Raw genomic sequence first — 22,568 nt, forward strand, 5'->3', positions numbered from 1 at the left:
CCTGAACAATCGCTTGTAATTCTCACAGAAAGCTTTATGTTTGGTCGAACGCCTTGAGAGATTGTTGAATACATCAAAACAGACCGCTTATACTTCGAGAGGCATAAGTCCTGGGACACACATGGACACACAACCGCATTGACGAAGTCAAGATAACGATGATGGTACGAAAACGGATGCATAATAACGACTTTCTGACGATAACGCAATGACGAGGAAGGCGTAGCGACGCCGGTGCAATCACAATTGAATGACGACAGCGTGCTCGAATGACGTGACAGGAATGACGTCAACGGATCGACGGTATGACAGTGACGGTATGACAACAAAGATATTATGACGACTGTGTGACGACGACGCTATGATGAAGATGGTAGGACAACCATGTGAGGACAATGACGTGACAACGTGGAGGCAGGAAAGCATAGGAGAGACCCGGCCAGCCCGCATCAATTGGAGAGTTCATGCTGTAAAACGTGTTTTACACAAAGGTGTTTTGCCATACAAAGGTGCTCAACGTTGCCATAACAACCGCACTCCTGAAGCTCTCGCTGCTGTACTAGGCATCTGAAAAGTGGCATAAGCTTTTTCCGTCCACGTCTTTCTCGCAGCACATACTGTTTGTGAGACAAGTTGACTTCGCAGTGTGTTGCGTAAGCTTGGAAGTTGCGTTTAGGATCCATGAGTGTGAGTGTCAGCAAGCAACTGAGATACTCATGAAATGGAGGCGCGCGTCTTTGTCGTCTTCAACGTGCCACGGAAAAGCACAGGAGCGTGCCTGCTTCACTACATCAGCCACACTAGTTTTGTAGGCTTTATTCCGACGGCAGCACACACTTCTGGCGGCTCGTAGCAATGCAAGTTCAACGCTCGCGCCTACCTGCTCTGGCGAGCCGATCGGTGGTGCAAAGGGAAGTGCCACACCAACATGGCTGCATTTTGGGCTTCGAAAACGCAATGTCAGGACATTTTGTTTCTTTCCTCCATGCGTGACGACGACGTTTCACGAACCCTGTATGACGGGGATGGCATGACGACGACAGCATGAGGAGAGTCGGATGACGAAGCTGGAGGGACGACCATTACTCCGCCACGACACGATAACCACGGTGGTATCACAATAGATGCACGATAGCGCAATGACAACGACAACGGGGGCGTAATCACGATTGAGTCACGGCATCATACTCACGATAAAATAATAAAGGGGTTGACTTCGATGGAACGACGAATGCGGAATGACGACAACAGCATGAAGGCAATGGGATACCGTTATTGAAGCGATGGCGGTGGCAAAGAAACCTTGTGACAATGACGGCATGGTGACAGTGGCATGTCGACCACTTCGTCACGACGATGGCGTGATGACTACTGCATGACGAGGGTCAGATATAACTGAGCTAGTGAACGATGACATAGTGACCACGATGGCATCACGACGCTGGTGTGGCAATGAATGCGTGACGACTGTATGACGTCAATGACGGTGAGGACGATGGCTTGACGAGAGTCGGATGACGAAGCTGCAATCACGACGATGCCACCACCACGATGGCATGACAACTACTTAGTGGCCAAAGCTATTAGACAACGTGGGCCACTGGGCCAGCGTATGAAGATAGATAGATAGATAGATAGATAGATAGATAGATAGATAGATAGATAGATAGATAGATAGATAGATAGATAGATAGATAGATAGATAGATAGATAGATAGATAGATAGATAGATAGACAGACTCAAAATGGCTGGAGTAGGCAATGAATGCTAATCGCGTTAAAAGAACCTACTCGAAGAACTCTAATGCGATGGCTATGTACAGTGACTGTGCATTGTATTTTGTGAAGAGAGCACGTGTAAAATGCTTGCTATTTGCTATTTACGCGGAACCATTCAACCAACCTCCCTTATGTTTAAGGAAATCGCAGAAATGCCCAGAAGGTTGTTTACACGGAGCTTTACTTAAGCGCCGGTAACCAGGCCATGAGGAGCACGCAGATTTATCCTTATACCGCTTCAGCGAGTCACTACGGGAAGACGGTGTCCCACTATATTCTTGCGCCCAATATAGATTACAGTATGCTATGCATGTGGTCCTGCTGCTTCTTATGCATGACCTCTCCGCTGGTAAAGTGGAAAGACACGGCATCTCGGACGGCTCACGGGTCCAAAAATACGATGTCCGGCATCGCGCCTTCCGGCGTTATGGCATCAAAATTCTTACACAGCCGTACCCTCGACCATTGGCGGCAGTCCAACCCACTACCTTTGATAATTAAGGCGAATTTCATTAAGACCCATGACCATTGGTGGGAGTCGAACTCTCGACTTCTGGCGGAATTGAATCCACTTGGTGTGATGCTAATTAAGGCAAGAATAATTAACGAACAATTATTTAGGATATAATCAATTAAGGCATTCATACCCATGAAATTCGGTGAAAGTCGAACGCACTTGAGATATGGCGACATCGTGAAAGTCGAGAGTAGAACCCAATATTTTTGGTGTTAAGGTGAAACGAATTAACGCACACTTAATTGAGGTAGAGTTAACTAAGGTACTGGAACCCACGACCTTTGGTGGCAATCGATCGCCCTTGGAGCAAACCGGCCGTATCGCCAAGTTCGATTTCAACTGACATCGTGAAGCTCGAGAGTCGAACCCACTCCCTCCTGCGTTAATTGAGGCGAAGGCGCTTGAACCCACGACGTTTAATGGGAGAAAAGAAGTAACGGTAACTAACAACGCATTGGAATGGAAATGTCAGGTAATCTAATGAATGTCCCGTGAGTGCGTGGGCTTAAGCCTCCATCCAATTTAACGTATGTGACGCGCGGACCTTCTTCATTTTCTGCCACTCACTTTTTACCACGGGCTTCGTTTAAAATCTGTCATCTTTCTGCGAATTTATGGATCAACTGCCAAGCGTTAGACAACCATCGCGCGTCATTCAGTCCATACGCTCTAGAGCCGTTGTTCTTTCCGGTGTATAATCAGCGGCGCAATATTATGCATTGTATGTGTTGCACAATTCCATACGGTATCGATTTGAGTAAACATTCCCAGGCACGTGTAGCAATCTATGCTGATAAGAACATATCATTCTGCGGATGGACGTAAAAGAGAGAGGAAAGGACAATTTTCTTTTCTTTCGTGTCCTGCTTTTCAGACTTTGTTACTGGCGTCGTTTAACTTCTTTCAGCTTAATGCTGGTATAAAGATTAGCTATTTAGTTAACGCATCATAGCAGTTACTTCGGTGCGACCGTGCCTCCCGTGCGCAGTATTCTCTGCGGCTGAATGGCTGAGACGTAAAACCTCCGTCTGCCAACCTGTCAAACCGGAGTGGGCATCGAGGCGGCGCACTGTGAATTTTGTAGTTTTTTTTCTTTTTTACAAACCTCCCACAAATCATCTTGCGATTCCTGTGATGGACGCTGCCTCCAGTGGCATGCATCCAAATGACTGAAGGAGTATGAGCATAATATATCTGCAAAAGGGAAATGTAGGGTGCAGTTCTCGCAAACCGTTGGGTAAAAAAGGTTTAATTTCAACAGGACAATTCACTAGGGTGTGCCTATTCCCTAAAACAAGAAGTTCTATGGGTCTGGAGGGGCCAGTTACTGACACAAGATGCAGCCTTAAAGCGGAAATTTCTTAACTGCGCAGTCAATTTGATCTACGCAGGTGTTTCCACAAGAACATTGAATAGAATCAATAATCGAAACGCGTGTCGCAGAGGACTGACTATTGACGCAGAAGGGGCTATGTTGAGCAAGAAGCCAAAATACAACAAAGCTATACCTGCATGCACCACTCCAACGATTCCAATGCGATTGCATTTTCGAGATCACGTCGTTGATTATTGTACATTCGGGATATTGGCTCTCGTGACAATGTACCCTAAAACTCTTGCAAGGTATGCATATCATACACTGGATTTTGACGTAATACTTCTGCGGAAACCCGCAAGGTGGAGAGAAGTAATTAATGAAGGGAAAATGAGGCATCCACCCAATCGTAGCATTGCTATAACGAAAACTCACAAGGGTTCCTCGAAAGAAAGGCCTCGCAGTTGAAAAAAAATTTGTCCTGGTCCGGAACTCGAACCCGCCATAACCGCCTTTCCGCGGCCACGCGGCTAGCAGATGACATCACTTATCAACAACTTATCACGACTTATCACAACTTATCAACAACTCGAAGTAAAGGCAAGAGTTTGACGTTATAGTTAACTGAAGGTTGGCCCAAGGAGTAAAATGTGTCAGAGATCGGCCCACCTTTTACTACATCACCAGGATAGGCCAAGTACGTGCTATTACACTTTGCATTGGCTCCGTTTATTGCGTGACAAACGAATGCCAAATCCCGGCGAACTGCTTCGCTTTAAAAATCTAACAATAAATCAAGATCATTCCGTCTGGCCTGGTCGCTTGCGCCAGATCGGTATGAAATCTCAAGCTGAATCTATCCAACACGAAACGCGTAAGCCTCTTTGGTCCCGACGCATCCGCATTGAAAGCACTGACAACGACCACCAGGAGTTGTGTCGTCGAAAGTAAGCCACGCAAAGTGAATAGCCATGGACCTTACGGGGCTGTGAGCCATTGCATTTTTTGCCTGCTTACGGGGATATGAGCCACTGCCTAGTTGGTTATGAGCCATTGATGATGACAGTTTTAGACATGCTGTTCTTTATGTTGTATGCCTGATTAGAAATAATGTCAGCGCTGTTCGCTTCCCTTTGCCGAGTGCTTGTGGCCTCTGCCTTAAGGGGCTGTGAGCTGTTGCATCTTTTGCTTGCTTACGGGGATATGAGTGATAATGATAGTCTTCTGTATGGACACTAATTCTATGGTACCCTAGCCATATACAGCTCTGCTCCAAAAAGTATATTTGAAAAGTGCCTCAGCTTTCGCGATTTCTCTATCAAACGTAGCGCTAGATACAAGACGAAGATTCCCGTGCTGCCAAAGTAACCAACGAATAAGACTCCCGGATATTTAGAGGTGTGGCCCAATCTATCATCAACACTACAAATATATGGTGGCTGTATGTTTTAGGAAAAGAGGCCCAATTCGACGAAATAAGCCTGGAGTGGCACATTAGTTCTGCTGACAATAAGGAAACGTTATTTTTTCCGCTTCCAGACTGATCGTTTACATAAAGCGAAGGTTCCCTTGCATACATTTTCTGTGTGACTTAAACGTGTAAATTTCTCGCCGATTATACGACTAATAATTCACTGAATGTTGGCCACCACAGTGCTGTAAGTGACGGTACCGATTTGATTCATAATTGATAAGTTACCACGTAAAACCTGCACATAATAAATTAGCTCACAGAGGTACTTATGAAGCACACAAAGGGTGGAATTCCACCTCTTAGGGTGAAATAGTGCATAAAACTTACAGGTTTCCCTGATATTCCTACTGTACATATTTCCAGACTACCATTTACTTTTTTTTTCCGAGTACGAGGTCTTGGGAGTGAATCCCGGCCATGGCGGCCACATTTCAATGGCGGCGAAATGCGAAAACACCCATGTACTTACATTTAGATGCACCTTAAAGTTCCCCAGGTGACTCAAATCTCCTGAGTCCACCACTACGGCATGCCTCACAATGAGGTCGTGGTTCTGGCACGTCGTCGTCGTCATCATCATCATCATCATCATCATCATCATCATCCTGGTTACGCCCACTGCAGGGCACAGACCTCTCCCATACTTCTCCAACTACCCCGGTCTTGTACTAATTGTGGCCATGTTGTCCCTGCAAACTTCTTAATGTCATCCGCCCACCTAACTTTCTGCCGCCCCCTGCTACGCTTCCCTTCCCTTGGAATGCAGTCCGTAACCCTTAATGACCATCGGTTATCTTCCCTCTTCATTACATGTCCTGCCCATGCCCATTCATTTTTCTTGATTTCAACTAAGATATCAGTAACTCGCGTTTGTTCCCTCATCCAATCTGCTCTTTTCTTATCCCTTAACGTTACGGCCATCATTCTTCTTTCCATAGCTTGTTGCGTCGTCCACAATTTAAGTAGAATCTTTCTCGTAAGCCTCCAGGTTTCTGCCCCATACGTGAGTACTGCCAGAGTCCTTCCATGTTTTTTCTGGTCACGAAACTGCCGCCTCAGTTTCATATAGCGCCAGCGCCCGCCGCTAGAGGCGCAACCGTGCATGAGAGGGCATGACAACTTGTTTGTTCTTACTCAGTGTATTGAAATATCAAAAGCAGAAAGCAGACCGTTGTATGTGGCCTTTTTAGACATTACAGGAGCCTACGACAACGTGGACCGCAACATATTGTGGGATATCCTGGAAGGGGAAGGCTTAGGTAACAATTGTATTCAGCTTTTGAGAGAGATTTACCTAGAAAATACCGTTTGCGTTGAATGGGAAGGGATGAAGAGCGAGGAGAAAGTTCATATCAACAAGGTATTGATGCAGGGGTGCCCTTTATCCCCGCTGTTGTTTATGATGTACATGGTGAGGATGGAGAGGGCGCTAGAAGGAAGTAATATCGGTTTTAATCTCTCATACAAACATGCGGGTACAGTAGTAGAGCAGCAACTCCCAGGTTTATTTTATGCGGACGACATTGTGTTGCTAGCTAACAAGCAAAGTGATTTGCAACGTCTGGCTAATATCTTTGGATAGGAAGGTAACAATTTAGGCTTGATGTTTAGTGTTAGAAAATCAGGTGTTATGGTATTCAATGAAAACAGTGAACAGACAGTGGAGATACAGGGCCAAGAAATACCTCGGGTAACAGAATATACATACCTTGGTATATGGATAAACGAAGGCAATGGATATATGGAAATACAGGAAAAAACCATAACAGTAAAGGGGAAGAGAAATGCAGCCATAATGAAGCCCAGAGCGCTATGGGGATACAGTAGGTACGAGGTCCTCCGAAATATGTGGAAAGGTGTAATGGTTCCAGGACTTACTTTTGGAAATGCGGTTGTTTGCTATAAATCAGGGGTACAATCAGGACTCGACGGGAACCAAAGGTCAGTGGGTCGCCTCGCATTGGGCGCTCACGGGAAGACTACAAATGAAGCGGTGCAAGGGGATATGGGCTGGACTAGTTTTGAAGTGAGGGAAGCTTGCAGTAAAATTGAGTATGAAGAACGGCTGAGGAATATGGAGGAAAGTAAATGGGCTGGGAGAGTGTTCAGGTATCTGTACAGCAGAAACATTGATTCACAGTGGAGGAAAACAACTAGGAAGCTTACCAGCAAGTATGCGGCCTGTAGGGTGGACAACACAACAAAGGTCAAGCGGAAAGTCAGAGAAGCTGAATTAATCTCATGGGTGGCGGCAATAGAAAAGAAACCTGCCATGAGTAACTACTTAAGAGGAAAAAACGAAATCAGGATAGAAACCATTTATGATAACTCAAAGGGAAGCTCATTACTTTTCGAAGCGACATCAGGATGCCTTAGAACACGCACCTATAAAGCGAGATATAAGAAGGAAGAAGAAGCATGTGCTTGCTGTGGTAAAGCTAGGGAAACTACGGAGCATGTTTTATTAGAATGTGAAGACGTCTACCCAGCGGTCGATTTAGGCACCACTGGCCTCCTTGAAGCCCTTGGGTTCAGAGGGAGCAGTGGTAAAGCAAACGTGTCCTCAATAGACATTAGTAAGAGGCGACTGGAGGATTGGTGGAAGAAAAGTAGGGAAACGACAAAAGACGGAGACGTACAAAAGCACAGTTCGCAATAGGGGATCAGAAAATTTGGGCGGAGTAGTTCATAGTGTTTTTTTTCTTTTCTCATTGTTTAACCTAGGTAGAATATTAGGCAGTATAGTAGGAAGGGCTTGGTGGCGCAACACACCGCCCCGTTCCAAAGGGGACGCTCATAACATCCATCCATCCGGGCATGCGAACGCCGCTACCGCTGTGGCTGTGTGTGGGGCAGCCTCGGTATTCTAGCTTTCTCAACTTCCTCAACGATCGCTTTAGTTTCACGTAACTATTTTTAACATTGAATATAATTAAATTACTGCCTGAGCGTGTCTTCTGCGATGATATGAGCGCACGGGACGAAAAAAAAAGCCGCTCATAACATGGAGCTTGCGGCGGTCTCAGACCGAAAAAAAAAGAAAGATCTGGAATTTTAAGAGCCAGAACCGCGATACGATTATGAGGCACGCCGTAGTTGGGGGTCTCGGGATTAGTTTTGACCACCTGGGATCCCTTAAAATTCACCTAAATTTAAGTAAACGGGTGTTTTGCATTTCGCCCCCGTCGAAGTGCGTCCGCTGTACACGGCCGGGCGGTCTCGGTCCGGATTTCTTCGTCATCGCCGTTCGCCTCAACGCTTCGGTGGGCTCCGCTTTTTAATATTTGCCTCAAATTAAACACCGCGCATTCGCAACAAAACGCCAGTGGGCCCACTTATCACCAGATGAGTAAGTGCCAATTCTCCGTTGTGCATAGCGCCAGATTGTTCGCCGAGCACAGGTGTTCAGTTTCTGTTAAACTGTGGCAGAGAAGGACTCTGACTGTGGGCAGTATCTTATAAGGAGATCCAAAGAATGAAATTGTTATTGCAAAGGGCTGCTACTGTAGAATACTTAATGACAAAGAAAAAGAAATTGAGCTGCTCCATGCGCTTAAGATTTCTTGCAAAGCGATGCCATTTCTGAATAAGATTTAGGTAGAATTAATGCAAGACGAACTTCGCTACTAAATGTCTTCGGTGCGGCTTTTAACAACGGATTAAGGCGAACCTGAAGTGTTAGGACCTGCACAGTTGAAACTAGCTGTAATTAGGCAATTGCCTTAGCAAGCAGTCTTTTAGAAGCGTTGGTAAGCCCAGCACTTATTCACGCTGCTCGTGGTTTCGACGCAGAAACAACGAGACTAGGTATTTTGGTTCTTAATTCGCAACTATTTACAATATGTTAAAATGTTGCAATCACCGGTCCTGATATTCTTAACATGGTCGAAAAATGAAAAAAAAACACTTTATAATTCGATTAAGAAAAGAAATAAAACGTGTTGGTGCAAAAACAAAATACAAGCACGATCATTTATTTATCATGTAAAATAAGCGGAGCGAAATACAGATAGCACAGAGGCGTCCGGTCATAAATGGTCCACCATTCACAATGCAAGAAGTTTGTTAAAAGCATGACACTGATATGATACGCATAAATAAATAAGATCAAACGTGAGAGGTATGCATTGGGAGGCAGGAAACAAACACCAGCAAACGAATGGCAATAAGTACAGAATGCATAGTCGATTGTTTCTATAAACAAGAAAGTGTAAAGCATAAGCATTTCATAACACACGGCCAAAGAACTCTCAAACGAACACAAGTAGCCACATCAGAAATACAGCAATTTTTTTTAAATGGCTTGTTAGAGATACCACCTTTCTACTTCTTCACCTGTTAGATAAACATGCACACAAAAGTTGCTCAGCAAATCACAATACAAATGTAGCTAACAGTGTGCTAATAACCTTCTTATTCATAGCAGCTTATTGACTTAAAAGTACGTGCAATTGAAGGATTGTAGCCCATCAATAGCCAAGACTAAAGGACAATGGAAAATAAAACAATGCATATTATTCTGTTTTAACACTTTCATTTAAAGGAATTCTAATGCTATACCTTTCAAAGATGGTCGGGGTAAGGGCGCTATTGCTGTGAACTACTCTATCCTGTTATAACACAAATTGAGGTTGCAACAAAGCATAAAGCAAATGTGTTTTGTCATCAATGCCCTGATCAGATCTCACAACAACCTTATTCTCCTTCATCATCAGCATTGCAATTTTTTGTAAGTGGTCACCTTTACACGATAATCGTGATACCTACTGCGTCCCTTTAACTCGCCCCTTTGCTTGCATTTGCTTGTTTTTTTCTCTCGTGAAAAAATGCAAGCGGGTCTTAAGAAAAAACTGAACTACTTCTGCAGTGGTGCTTACAAAGTGTGATTTGCAGCCGACAGCGGCTGTAGCAGTACGACTGTCCGTCAAAACATTCTCCACAATATTAACGTACACATCAGAACAGGCAATTTTGTCAGCTGTGCACACTTCCATATGATCTTCCACAATTTGGAGGAGAGCGACTAGCTGGCTGGAAGGCACTTGTAGACCACCTTTGGATTTGGCAAGAATCAGGCCAGTTGCCGCTTGTTCAAAACGTCTCATTGTTCTTACACAGCTCGAGCAGCTCAATGAAGAAAACTGTTTTGCGACATAGCCAGCAAGGTAATCCATTATGCATTCTTTTGGGGACTGCTGATGGCAGAGAACTGAAGCCTCCTCCGCCGTTTCTGCAGGTTCCAAGAGGACTTCATCCAGAAGAATAGCCAAACAATCAGCCTGAAATGCAAATACCATATTGTTGGTGTGCTCAACAGCCCGCACACAATGCAACAAATTTACTGGATGCCTTGTAGTGTTATACAGCTTTACCATGACAATTACAACTAGCCTTTATCAAAAATCGGCATGGCTTTTCTAAATCAACAGCTGCAAAAGCATCCATTCTTGATATGCATGCATTGCAGTGTCCTGCCATACATGCGATGCCCATACAGCTTAATGTGGCCAGAAATGAACGGACTTGCACATAATTCTATGCAAAACAAGAACTTTGACATGTACACTTAGTTAAGGAAATAAAAAGGCCTGCTTGATTTCATTCTGTTTAGGAAACATTGCTCCAAATATATTGTTGCTCACATGACAGGCCCCAGTAGGTTTTTCTTTGTTGAATAAATCTTGCAGCTTGAGGAGCAGTTGTGGACCATCTCCAGCTACTGAGGATCGCTTGGGCGGCTGGACAAGATTCTTCACAGAAAGCATCCTATATATAAATAGAAATTGCTGGACTGTTGGCTGTCCTCCATCACCGGCAACATGTCTGACAATGCCAAAAAATCTCTGAAACGAAAAATGCTTTGTTATTTACCTAGTTGCATGCGGGAAGATGAACTTGTTTACATCTAATGGGTCTTGTCCAAACTTTCCCACTAGTACATAGCGAAAACCTGCTTTAAGAAGGTTCTCAACAAGAGATATGGTACTGAGCAGGGTTACTCTTAGAGCCTCGCATGTCGGCTTGCTCAACAAGCAAATTTGCCTCTGCTTCGGCAGACTTTCTATGTAGTTGCAGCAGCTGTCGAGCCATGCAACGCTCTCTTTCAGTGTCTGTAAAGTAATAAAGTATTTAGCAAGAAGTCAGAGATATGTGTGAGGCCAAAAGAGTAATTCTTACAGCAACATGTTCACCTTCATTGTACTGCACATGCTCAGGCCTCCGAGAGTTCAAGCAGCCAAATAATTTGTTCATCCTCCTGGTGAATTCATATGTTGCTGCAGACCCATGGAGCTTTGTGCATGCTTCCTGCTCACTGTAGAATTTCATCGGTGTAGCTGTGGATTCACTGAATAACTGGAAATAAGAAATTTTTCTTGTCACAGTTCTTTGTGGGTAATGTGCAAAAGCAATTTTTGTATGTCCTAATAGCACCTGAACATAAGGTACCTTACCTGAACAGCAAGTTTGACGCTCATTTTCTGGAAAGCATTTGGGTATATATGTGCCTTTGTGAGCTTTGGCACAGCACGCAGTGCAGATTGCTGCTCTTCATATTGTAGGAGTTCTGCATAATGATGATGAAATACTTCCTGACCTCGTGGCAGCTGTAGGAAAAAGGAAAAATTACTTCTGATAAAACCATACGAGCGTGTATCTAACAGGAACAAAAATTCTTTACTTACCAGAAACTTCCCAACTTTCAGCAGGTTGTTTCTAATACACTTAAATATGTGTGGTGGGTCAATGACAGCATAAATCATCCTAGAGGGCTCACATGGGTGCTGAAATGACACCTGTTTGTCTCTGATGCCGCCACGAATGCCTGCAAAGAAATGTGCGACTAATAAAATTAAGTCTGCCTGGCTGGCCTGCAGCACAAGTCGTATGTTATTAAATACTTACCTAGGGACCTCAAGGCTGACCGATTGGTTGTCGAATTATCACATGTCACTGCATCAATAACCGCTTCAGAATTTGACAAGTGTACAATACACTGCAGTAAAAGCTTCGCAAGTACTGATCCAGGGGTGGAGCTCGATGCGCAGAAAGTTCCCACAGTTTGTGACCATCCATGCAAGAAGGGTCGAAACAGGAAGACCAACATGTGATCACCATTTTTTTCATGGTCTCCTGGCCTGGTGTGGTCACCAAAGTCAACTCTTCCAAGCACTTTCATGTCAGACTCTCTGACGTGCAGGCTTTTCCTGACACTCATTTCGTCGAACATGAGCACACCTGAAAAAAAAAATTGTCGTTTGAATCATTTGAGAAAGGCGCAAGCACAACATGCAGTTTAAGAGATGCGCTTTCCAACCTCGTCTTTCTCTTCCAGGGGAAGTCAGCAGCTTTTCCTTCAGCATAGTGAATATGTGTGCATCAAACCCAAAATCAGCTTTCAAATTCTTCATGTAGCCGTACAGTGTGCGTGGGTTCGGCAGGGGCAGGAAGTTATTCTCTTGAAGATATGTGTATACAGAGGTCGATTTAATCTTCAAGAGAAGGCAGTCATACAGCCAGTCTTTCTTATACCTGGCGAGGAAAGGGTGAAAATTTCATTCACATGCTCAAGCATGCTATCAGAGTCATTCCTGATGCTACCAAGCATAAACACACTGCTGTGAACCAAGGCTATCTGTATGCCAAGAGGTGATGTGAACATGCATAATGCACTGTGCATATCATGCAAACCATGTCAACGTGCAGGCAAACATTCTCTAAAAGAGAGCAGACCACTATGAATAACACAGAGCTGTGGTGCATTGTCAATATGGAACAACGAATAATCAAGCAAATATGTGTGCATGCATTCCCAAGTTCTAACTAAAATGTGTAATAGTCCCCAGTGCATAATAACAATCATTCAGCATCTGCTAATAAACATGCTCCAGAGAATAACATTAAGGTGCTGAGAAAGATGGAAACAGCAAGATCACAGTGCTATGATGGTGTGAGTAAGCCGCTCCCAGCAGTCAAGAATTCTACATTTACCATAGACAAAAATTGTTGCTACATGGTTCGATACTGTGGAATCAATGCAGAATGGGTGGAATCAAGCACAAAAATTGGTATCATTTCTGAGTGGTCTTGTGCATTGATTTGCATTTGAAGGCGACCAACATTCGTTCAAAACACATCAAATACGTAGCTTCCACTGTCCTATGATAGACATGGACATTCCTCTATGTACCTCAAATTAGCGCACGAAGATTCCACCACATTCACGTATACTATATATGTGATGCAGTGCTTCGAACTTACCGGACAGCTCGAGTAGACTTTGCGCTCGCCTTCATCACACACTGATCAATAATCAATTTCTCGCAATCTGAAAGGCTTTGAAGGTTCTGCTGTTGCCGTTTGTACTTGGCAGACTGCAATCGGAATTTGGCAAGTTTTCCTTGGCATTGTTGAAGCTGCTGTTTCGCGGCTCGAAGCTGGCGCCTCAACGTCTGCACTTCAGCACAGCTGGCACAGCCAATCACGCGGTCTGTCTGAGAAGCCGAGTCCGTGTGGCGGTTTTCCACCGGGTCACTGAGCGCCAAGTCTGTACAAAAAAGAGAACGAAGTTCTGTAGTTTGACATTTTGCAGGCTCTGATGCCCTTCAAACTGACGGCAAGAAGTCAGCAATTTATGGGTGCAATCATAAAGCAAAAGAGTAAGCCACACCTGATGGCGCGGACGTAAACAGGACTAACATACCGTCATTCCCGGATGCAGCATCGGTCCAGTCTGAACACGGCGTCGGCGATGATCGGCGCTCTTCAACCGCACCCGACAACTCACGAGGTCGTTTGCGTGAGGGTCGAACTGTCGATGAGCGGGACCGAGGTTTGGCCTTCGTCAGGTACGCTGGAAGGCCTTCAAAAATCCTTGGAACGGCGTTAGTCTTCAGCGTCGGCTTCTCACGCTCGAGGGACACGTCGTCGCCGTTGATGTTGAAATTTTACGCAGTGACGATGTCCGAGGCGTCAAAGTGTTTCGCGCACACACGTGTATACTTCGATTCGAAATTAAAACCGCCACTTTCCTGCCGCGGTATGGCCCGCTTCCATTTCTCGCGCTGCTCCTCGTTATTAGGTAAACAGAACAACGACACCTTTTCGGTCGTGCCCTTGTAGCCGGAACGGCACCCAGGCACGCAACACGTGTTCGGCATCGTTGTCCCACCCCACCACTTCAACCAAACAGCCCAACACTTGAAAAATAGCACAGCACATGCACAGAACCCACCCGATCAGTCAGCTCGCCTCGCACTACGCAGGCATTTCGGTACGCGAACGATGCCCTCTGTGGCACAGTGGCACCGCGTCGCGGCACCTTTGGGCAGCATATGAACCTCTCCCATAGCGTGACGGCGGAGTTTCGTGACCAGAAAAACATGGAAGGACATGGAAGGACTCTGGTACTGCTAAGATACAGCTGTTAAACACTTTTCTATTGAGGGATAGTGGCAACCTGCTGTTCATGATTTGAGAATGCCTGCCAAACGCACCCCAGCCCATTCTTATTCTTCTGATTATTTCCATCTCATGATCCGGATCCGCCGTCACTACCTGCCCTAAGTAGATGTATTCCCTTACCACTTCCAGTGCCTCGCTACCTAGCGTAAACTGCTGTTCTCTTCCGAGACTGTTAAACATTGCTTTAGTTTTCTGCAGATTATTTTTCAGACCCACCCTTCTGCTTTGCCTCTCCAGGTCATTGAGCATGCATTGAAATTGGTCTCCTGAGTTACTAAGCAAGGCAATATCATCAGTGAATCGAAAGTTACTAAGGTATTATTCATTAACTCTTATCCCCAATTCTTCCCAATGCCGGTCACTGAATCCCTTGGTAAACACGCTGTTAATAGCATTGGAGAGATCGCATCTCCCTGTATGACGCCTTTCTTTATTGGGATTTTGTTGCTTTCTTTATGGAGGACTACGGTGGCTGCGGAGCCGCTATAGATATCTTTCAGTATATTTACATATGGCTCATCTACACCCTGATTCCGTATTGCATCCATGACTGCTTAGGTTCCGACAGAATCAAACGCTTTTTCGTAATCAATGAAAGCTATATATAAAGGTTGGTTATATTCCGCACATTTCTCTATCACCTGATTGATAGTGTGATTATGGTCTATTGTTGAGTAGCCTTTACGGAATCCTGCCTGGTCCTTTGGTTGACAGAAGTCTAAGGTGTTCCTGATTCTATTTGCGATTACCTTCGTAAATACTTTCTAGGCAACGGACAGTAAGCTGATTGGTCTATAATTCTTCAAGTCTTTGGCGTCCCCTTTCTTATGGATTAGGATTATCTTAGCGTTCTTCCAAGATTCCGGTACGCTCGAGGTCATGAAGCATTGCGTATACAGGCTGGCCAGTTTTTCTAGAACAATCTGTCCACCTTGCTTCAACAAATCTGCTGTTACCTGATCCTCCCCAGCTGCCTTCCCCCTTTGCATAGCTCCCAAGGCGTTCTTTACTTCTTCCGGCGTTACTTGTGGGATTTCAAATTCCTCTCGACTATTCTCTCTCACTTTATCGTCGTGGGTGCTACTGGTACTGTATAAATCTCTATAGAACTCCTCAGCCACTTGAACTATCTCATCCATATTAGTAATGATATTGCCGGCTTTGTCTCTTAACGCATACATCTGATTCTTGCCAATTCCTAGTTTCTTCACTGCTTTTAGGCTTCCTCCGTTCCTGAGAGCATGTTCAATTCTGTCCATATTATAGTTCCTTCTGTCAGCTGTCTTATGCTTGTTGATTAACTTCGAAAGTTCTGCCAGTTATATTCTAGCTGTAGGGTTAGAGGCTTTCATACATTGGCGTTTCTTTATCAGATCTTTCGTCTCCTGCGATAGCTACTGATATGCTGTCTAACGGAGTTACCACCGACTTCCATTGCCCACTCCTTAATGATGCCCATAAGATTGTCGTTCATTGCTTCAACACTAAGGTCCTCTCCCTGAGTTAAGGCCAAATACCTGTTCTGTAGCTTGATCCGGAGTTCCCCTAGTTTCCCTCTTACCGCTAACTCATTGATTGGCTTCTTATGTACCCGTTTCTTCCGTTCCCTCCTCATGTCAAGGCTAATTCGAGTTCTTACCATCCTATGGTCACTGCAGCGCACCTTGCCGAGCACGTCCACATCGTGTATGATGCCAGGGTTAGCGCAGAGTATGAAGTCTATTTCATTTCTAGTCTCGCCATTTGGGCTCCTCCACGTCCACTTTCGGCTGACCCGCTTGCGGAAGATGGTATTCATTATCCGCATATTATCCTGTTCTGCAAATTCTACTAATAACTCTCCCCTGCTATTCCTAGAGCCTATGTCATATTCCCCCGCTGACTTGTCTCCAGCCTGCTTCTTCACTAACCTGGCATTGAAGTCGCCCATCAGTAGTGTAGTTTGTTTTGACTTTACCCATCGCCGATTCCGCGTCTTCATAAAAGCTTCCGACTTCCTGGTCATCATGACTGGATGTAGGGGCCTATACCTGTACTACCTTCAATTTGTACCTCTTATTAAGTTTCACAACAAGACCTGCCACCCTCTCGTTAATGCTATAGAATTCCTGTATGTTACCAGCTATATTCTTATTAATCAGGAATCCGACTCCTAGTTCTCGTCTCTCCGCTAATCCCCGGTAGCACAGCACGTGCCCGCTTTTAAGCACTGTATATGCTTATTTTGTCCTCCTAACCTCACTGAGCCCTACTATATCCCATTTACTACCCTCTAATTCCTCCAATAACACTGCTAGACTCGCCTCACTAGATAACGTTCTAACATTAAATGTTGCCAGGTTCAGATCCCAATGACGGCCTGTCCGCAACTGACCACGGCGGCGGTTAGAGCTGTTACGCAGCAGAGGGTGCTAAGAATCCCTGGCTCCGGACAGCTTAGCTTTGGTAGCCAACAATTTTAAAATATAAAGGAACTATATTTAATATAACTATATATAACTGCCAGTTATATATAACTATATATAACTGGCATGGTTGTTACAGCGAGCGCACCTCTGTTGCTCTGCAATGAGACAATAGGGAACGACATAAAATTTGCACGTATGATTTGGGCTGATTGACATATCTAAAGCACACAAACCTCTGTATAAACTACAGCATTATATATAACAGCATCTTTGCTTTCATTATATTTCTTACACTCGGACTACCCATTTTTATGCCGCTGGGTGTTCGACTATTTTTTACCTATTCCACAGGATACGCACGTGACAGTGTGGACAGAAAGGGCTGAGAAGCCTATGGCCTACTTCACTGTGCCCTAACCACCTCTTATCGACATTCTTTCCGTGACAAAGAAACATCACCATACGCTTATTTGGGTCCGTCGGGCCAAAATTAGCAGGCTGTATCTCGTTTCACCCTGTCCGGTTCAAAAGCGCTGTTCATTTGCCCAACCATGAGACGTCACCATCGTCCTCACGACTCATGGAACTCATGGCTGCTGGCAAAGTAGGAATGTGATTCGATTCGTTCCTATCTCGCCACGCTCAAACCAGCTCCCAGTCACTTTTCCAGCGTTGCGCTCGATAGGCACGTTGGCCAAGATTTTACTCGCGAGCGCCTTCGCACTGGTCGGCCCACTCACCTGCCAGGCCACCGAGCCAGCGTGGCGGTGCGTCCTCGCCCAGCAGGCGTAGCGGCCGGCGTGCTCGGGGCCGGCGTTCGGGATGAGCAGCGCGTGCTGGACGGTGCGCACGGCGCGGGCTGCGCGCACCACGAACCGGCTCACTGTGCGGCCGTCCCGAGTGCACGTGACGTTGGCGTCCGCGGAGGTGCGCACCACGTACGGGAGCCGCACGGCGCTGCCCGGCGCCCACCGCTGCGTGTCCGTGCGCAGCGGACGCACAGAAAGCGGGGAAGGCCCGCTGCCGCCACAGCCGCACGTCAACAGCAGCAGCAGCAGCAGCACGCCTGCCATGTCCCGAGCCTCTTTCGTCCCGCAAACACTGGCAGATACCCACTGTGGGGCAGTGGCCGAGAAGCAGGCGGTTTTCCGTACGGTTGGAGTTAAAGCAAAACTGCATTGGAACACCGGAGGACTAGTGAACTATAATTTAGGAGTTCAATGAAAATATTGTTAAGAATTTTGATAACGTAAGTTAAGGGGGTATGGTAGGGTGCATGAACTATCTTGGTTTCAGCTTTATATCTCAACAACTGTTCTATATATTAGCGTGAAATTCTGCACGCTCAATAGCAATAGCGTTGACCTTAATTGGTGTAATTTTTTACTGCAGGCCTGTTTTATTTTTTGTGTAGTGGAGAACCAAACTTTAAGCTATGATGGAAAATAAAATGTACCTTTTCTCAGAAACAAAAAACAGAATTACCGTGAAATTTCGCACATTAATTCTGCATAATAGTGGGTTTAACTGGAACCTTTAAAAAAATGCTTTGCTACATTTACGTCACAAGAAAAAATTATTGCCGTCACACGTCTCGTACTGTGGAGGGTCTTTCTAATAATATTTTGTTTTTTAGTTATAACTGAGTGATTTTTTCACACATTTAGGTTCGGATTACTTGCAAGGGATGTGAGTGTATTCTGGAAAAATTTCAGCGTAATGGGCTGAGTAGTTTTCCAGAAAAGGTACATCAAGTTCCGAAAATTTTGAAAAAAGTGATTTTGAGAAAAACGCATTTTTATGTTTGCACCTTCACTACAACCGTTCAACATGCACCAGCATAGTACAGAAATTTTCTGGCTTTTTTGGTGTCTTCCCCAAAGCCTTTCTTCATGTTTACGTAAACGTAAACATGAAGTAAACATAATTAAGTAAACATTGAATAAATGACGGAAAACAACATGTAAACAAACCCTCGCGTCTGTCCCGTTTAAATACCAGGCGACGCGCTTTTTGGCGCCATTTTTAAATGGCTTAGAGCGCTCCTACGCGCTCGCCGCTGCACTGTTTTGCTCCCCACAGTGCGTATTATTTTTTATTGATGAAATCAAAAAATCTGTTTTTTGGTCGATTTGCCCGACTATAGCCCCTTAAATAAAGAAATGAAATATTAGCAGTAATTGGTGATTTTTGAAATTCGGCAATGTAAGCGTTTTGTCTGTCTAATAAAATTGTAAACTGCAAGAAAAGCAGCTCTATGGCTGCATCTCAGTGAAGTGGCCCCAAAAGAAAGAATGGTTCCACTCGCTGGATATGGCACGTACCCAGAGTTGGTGATAGGCCAAGAACTGGCGCATTAAAACAAAAATTTTTTGCGCTGTAACATTCCAGATTATTCGAGAGTGCTTGGTATTGCGGACTACACCGGACAAAAAAAAAAAAACTGGGAGGCGGAAAGGAATAAAAAATTCGCCAACGATTACGATACTCCTTAATGCGAAATTTAAGCGCACCTCTGTACGTCTTTTCATTTCGTGATGTATTGGCTTGCGCGGACAATCTGTGTCGTGCGGCAATTCGCAAACGGAGCGAGGTGTGGCGCAACTACCTCGCTAATGGGCAGATCGCGAGAGGCAGCGCGTGGGTGACACGTGGGGGCGATTTACAGCGGCCGCCGAATGTGGACCTCCGCTTATGCAGCGCTTTGTTTCCACATATGGGATCGGCGGCGCCATGGGTGAACAGACAACGCGCGCTACTATGGCGCCATCTCGTAGCCATCGTAGCCGCAGAGCCCGTCTTGCATGACACCAGTGGCGTAGCTAGGTCGTCCGGCATAGAGATGGCGGACCTACGCGCAACTCTGCTACCTGTGGTAGCATATACAGTAACTCTAGTCCGGCACCCGGAGCCCATAGGTCTTCTGTCACCCCCCGCCCCCCCCCGGGGGGTGTATCCGGTGGAGAAAGGGGTGTCTTCAGACGTATATGACCCCCCCCCCCCCCCACCCTGGCCCCTTGCACCCCCCGGCCCCCCCTGTTGCTACGCCACTGCATGGCACCGCGCTTCTCACGCTTCCGCCATGCGCTCCTCCGTCTTCCTCTTCGCGCTTTGCTCGCTATCGCCGTCTTTCATCTCCTGCTGCCTTCCGCGTTCACTCTGCCATCCTTGGCTGGGTTCGCTTGCTCGGTTACGAGGGACACCGCGTCCGGCGCTCGCCGCAGCAACGGGCGTCGAGCTGCGCTCTGAGAGCTTAGGAGTGCGGCGCCGTGTAGAGGCGGATTAGGACAGTTACGTAAGCATCCCGTTACAGCGCTGCCACCGTAATAAAAAACCAGTAATGGAGGAGAAGCTCTTACGTTTCATCGTTTTACGCCGGTGGCGCGCAAAGCTGCGGTGCGAGAATATGCAGCTTCGAAAACCTGGCGGCCATGACGTCAGCGGTTGCTTTTGGGCCATCGCAATGCGTGAGAACACGGCCTCCGAGATTGATTTCTATTATTATGAAGGTGCCTTACCTGCGCGAGGTCCGACTCATACCATGTAAGTCTCTGAGCTCGATGGATTGCACTAAAGCAGCTTAGAACAAGTTAAGGCCTGTGCACTCCCCGCGTGACGTCGCAGACCTTGCCCGACGGAGAAGGATGCAGTCGTTCGCAACTTCGAGGAGCGGAAGCTTCGCGTGGACTGAGTGGCAGTTGAGTTTTTTCTAATTCCGTACTTGCGCCTTGTTTACAAATTAAACAATAAGGTCGCTCACGTCAGATATTCGGGAGCTGCGCCTTTGGCCTGTGAGTATGCAATACTGACACTTTCATTAGGAGTAAATTATCGTTTACCAACAGTTACAGAGGAAATATACTGTACCTGTACTTGAGAGTATTCATATATAGCTAGACAAATATAAAATGCCATGCCTGCAGTGTGCTGGACGTGATAGAAACAAACTTTATTACATCAAAATCACGATAATACCGTATGAGAATTAACAGAAAACTTTTTTATGGATGTGAGACTGTTCGTGTCTCAGACGTTTGGCTCAATTCATTCGGTGCAAAGCAGTGGACGTTTACAATAACAACAATTGAGTAGTTTCATAACGCAACCTAAAAAAATCTGAGAACAAGAAGGCATAGACTATAAACATCGTGCAAGCTATAAAATTAGTTTTACAGGTATGTTTTACATTATTAAACACATTACTAAATAAACTGCATACAGAAAACTGGAAGATACTATATTAATAGAATAAAGCGCACACATTCAAACACAAATTTAAGACTGCAAAAAACACGATGTGGGCGCAAGACGCCTCCTACTATTATGCTCAAATAATAATAATAATAATAATAATAATAATAATAATAATAATAATAATAATAATAATAATAATAATAATAATAATAATAATAATAATAATAATAATAATAATAATAATAATTATTATTATTATTGCTGAAAAACATACTACATTCATCAGGCCTGCCAAAGCCAGATTGGGTTTGACTGGCACCGCAGATAGGCAGCATACAAGATAGTACAATAGCACCAGTGGAAAAGAAATAAACAACTTAAAAATAGAATATCAAAAGCGAATAAATGTGTATATATACATCGATACGCACATTATACGCATCTATAATACATGTACAAATATGCGCACATTTATGTTTTAGAAGCACATCTGGCGCGTACGATTATCACCGTGCCGCACGATTAGTTTGCGTTGCACAACAAAAAATGAGCGCATGATTCTAAACAACAAAATCAGTTAAAGAACTACAAATGCTGTAATGAAACCTTTGCAGAAACACACTTTCTGATTGCATTTTTAACCAAAGCCGCTCTATAGGCGTAATACAGAAGGATGTAAGTGAGATCTATTTCGTTATGTGTAATAACCGCTCAAATCCACACGTTTTAGTTCTTTCTTGAGCTTATATTTTGATGTGGACTGCAGCACGTTACAAGGTAAAGAATTAAAAAATGCCGGAAAATAGTATTCGCGCATTCCTTTGCGGTATTTTCTTGCACAGCGAGGTAGTTGATAACGCCGTTTTGGTCTAACGCAACGGGGAGTTACATCATCATCATCATTATCATCATCATCCTGGCCACGCCAACTGCAGGGCAAAGGCCTCTCCCATACCTCTCCAACTACCCCGCTCATGTGCTAATTGTGGTCATGTTGTCCCTGCAAACTTCTTAATCTCATCCGCCCACCTAACTTTCTGTCGCCCTCTGCTACGCTTCCCTTCTCTTGGAATCCAGTCCGTAAGCCTTAATGACCATCGGTTATCTTCCCTCCTCATTACATGACCTGCCCATGCATGCCAATTTATTTTTCACGATTTCAACTAAGATGACATTAACTCGCGTTTGTTCCCTCACCCAATCTGCTCTTTTCTTATACCTGCCCACCTTAACGTTACACCCATCATTCTTTCTTCCATAGGTCGTTGCGTCGTCCTCAATTTAAGTAGAACCCTTTTTGTAAGTACGTGAGTACTGGTAAGACACAGCTGTTATACACTTTTCTCTTGAGGGATAATGACAACCTGCTGTTCATGACCTGAGAATGCCTGCCAAACGCACCCAAGCCCATTCTTATTC

General features: G+C 45.0%; 1 protein-coding gene across 1 annotated transcript in view; it reads right to left on the reverse strand.

The window, feature by feature from the left end:
• The window catches only part of LOC135906590 (uncharacterized), a 33,594-nt gene extending 15,453 nt beyond the window's left edge, over window positions 1-18,141 (reverse strand). The window contains exon 1 of the mRNA XM_065438047.1: window positions 17,696-18,141. Coding sequence (XP_065294119.1) covers window positions 17,696-18,028 — 333 coding nt within the window. The 5' untranslated portion in view covers window positions 18,029-18,141. The remainder of the gene's footprint in view (window positions 1-17,695) is intronic.
• Window positions 18,142-22,568: the final 4,427 nt, after the last annotated feature.

Source organism: Dermacentor albipictus, chromosome 5 (genome assembly GCF_038994185.2).
Source record: "Dermacentor albipictus isolate Rhodes 1998 colony chromosome 5, USDA_Dalb.pri_finalv2, whole genome shotgun sequence".
Taxonomy (NCBI): Eukaryota; Metazoa; Arthropoda; class Arachnida; order Ixodida; family Ixodidae; genus Dermacentor; species Dermacentor albipictus.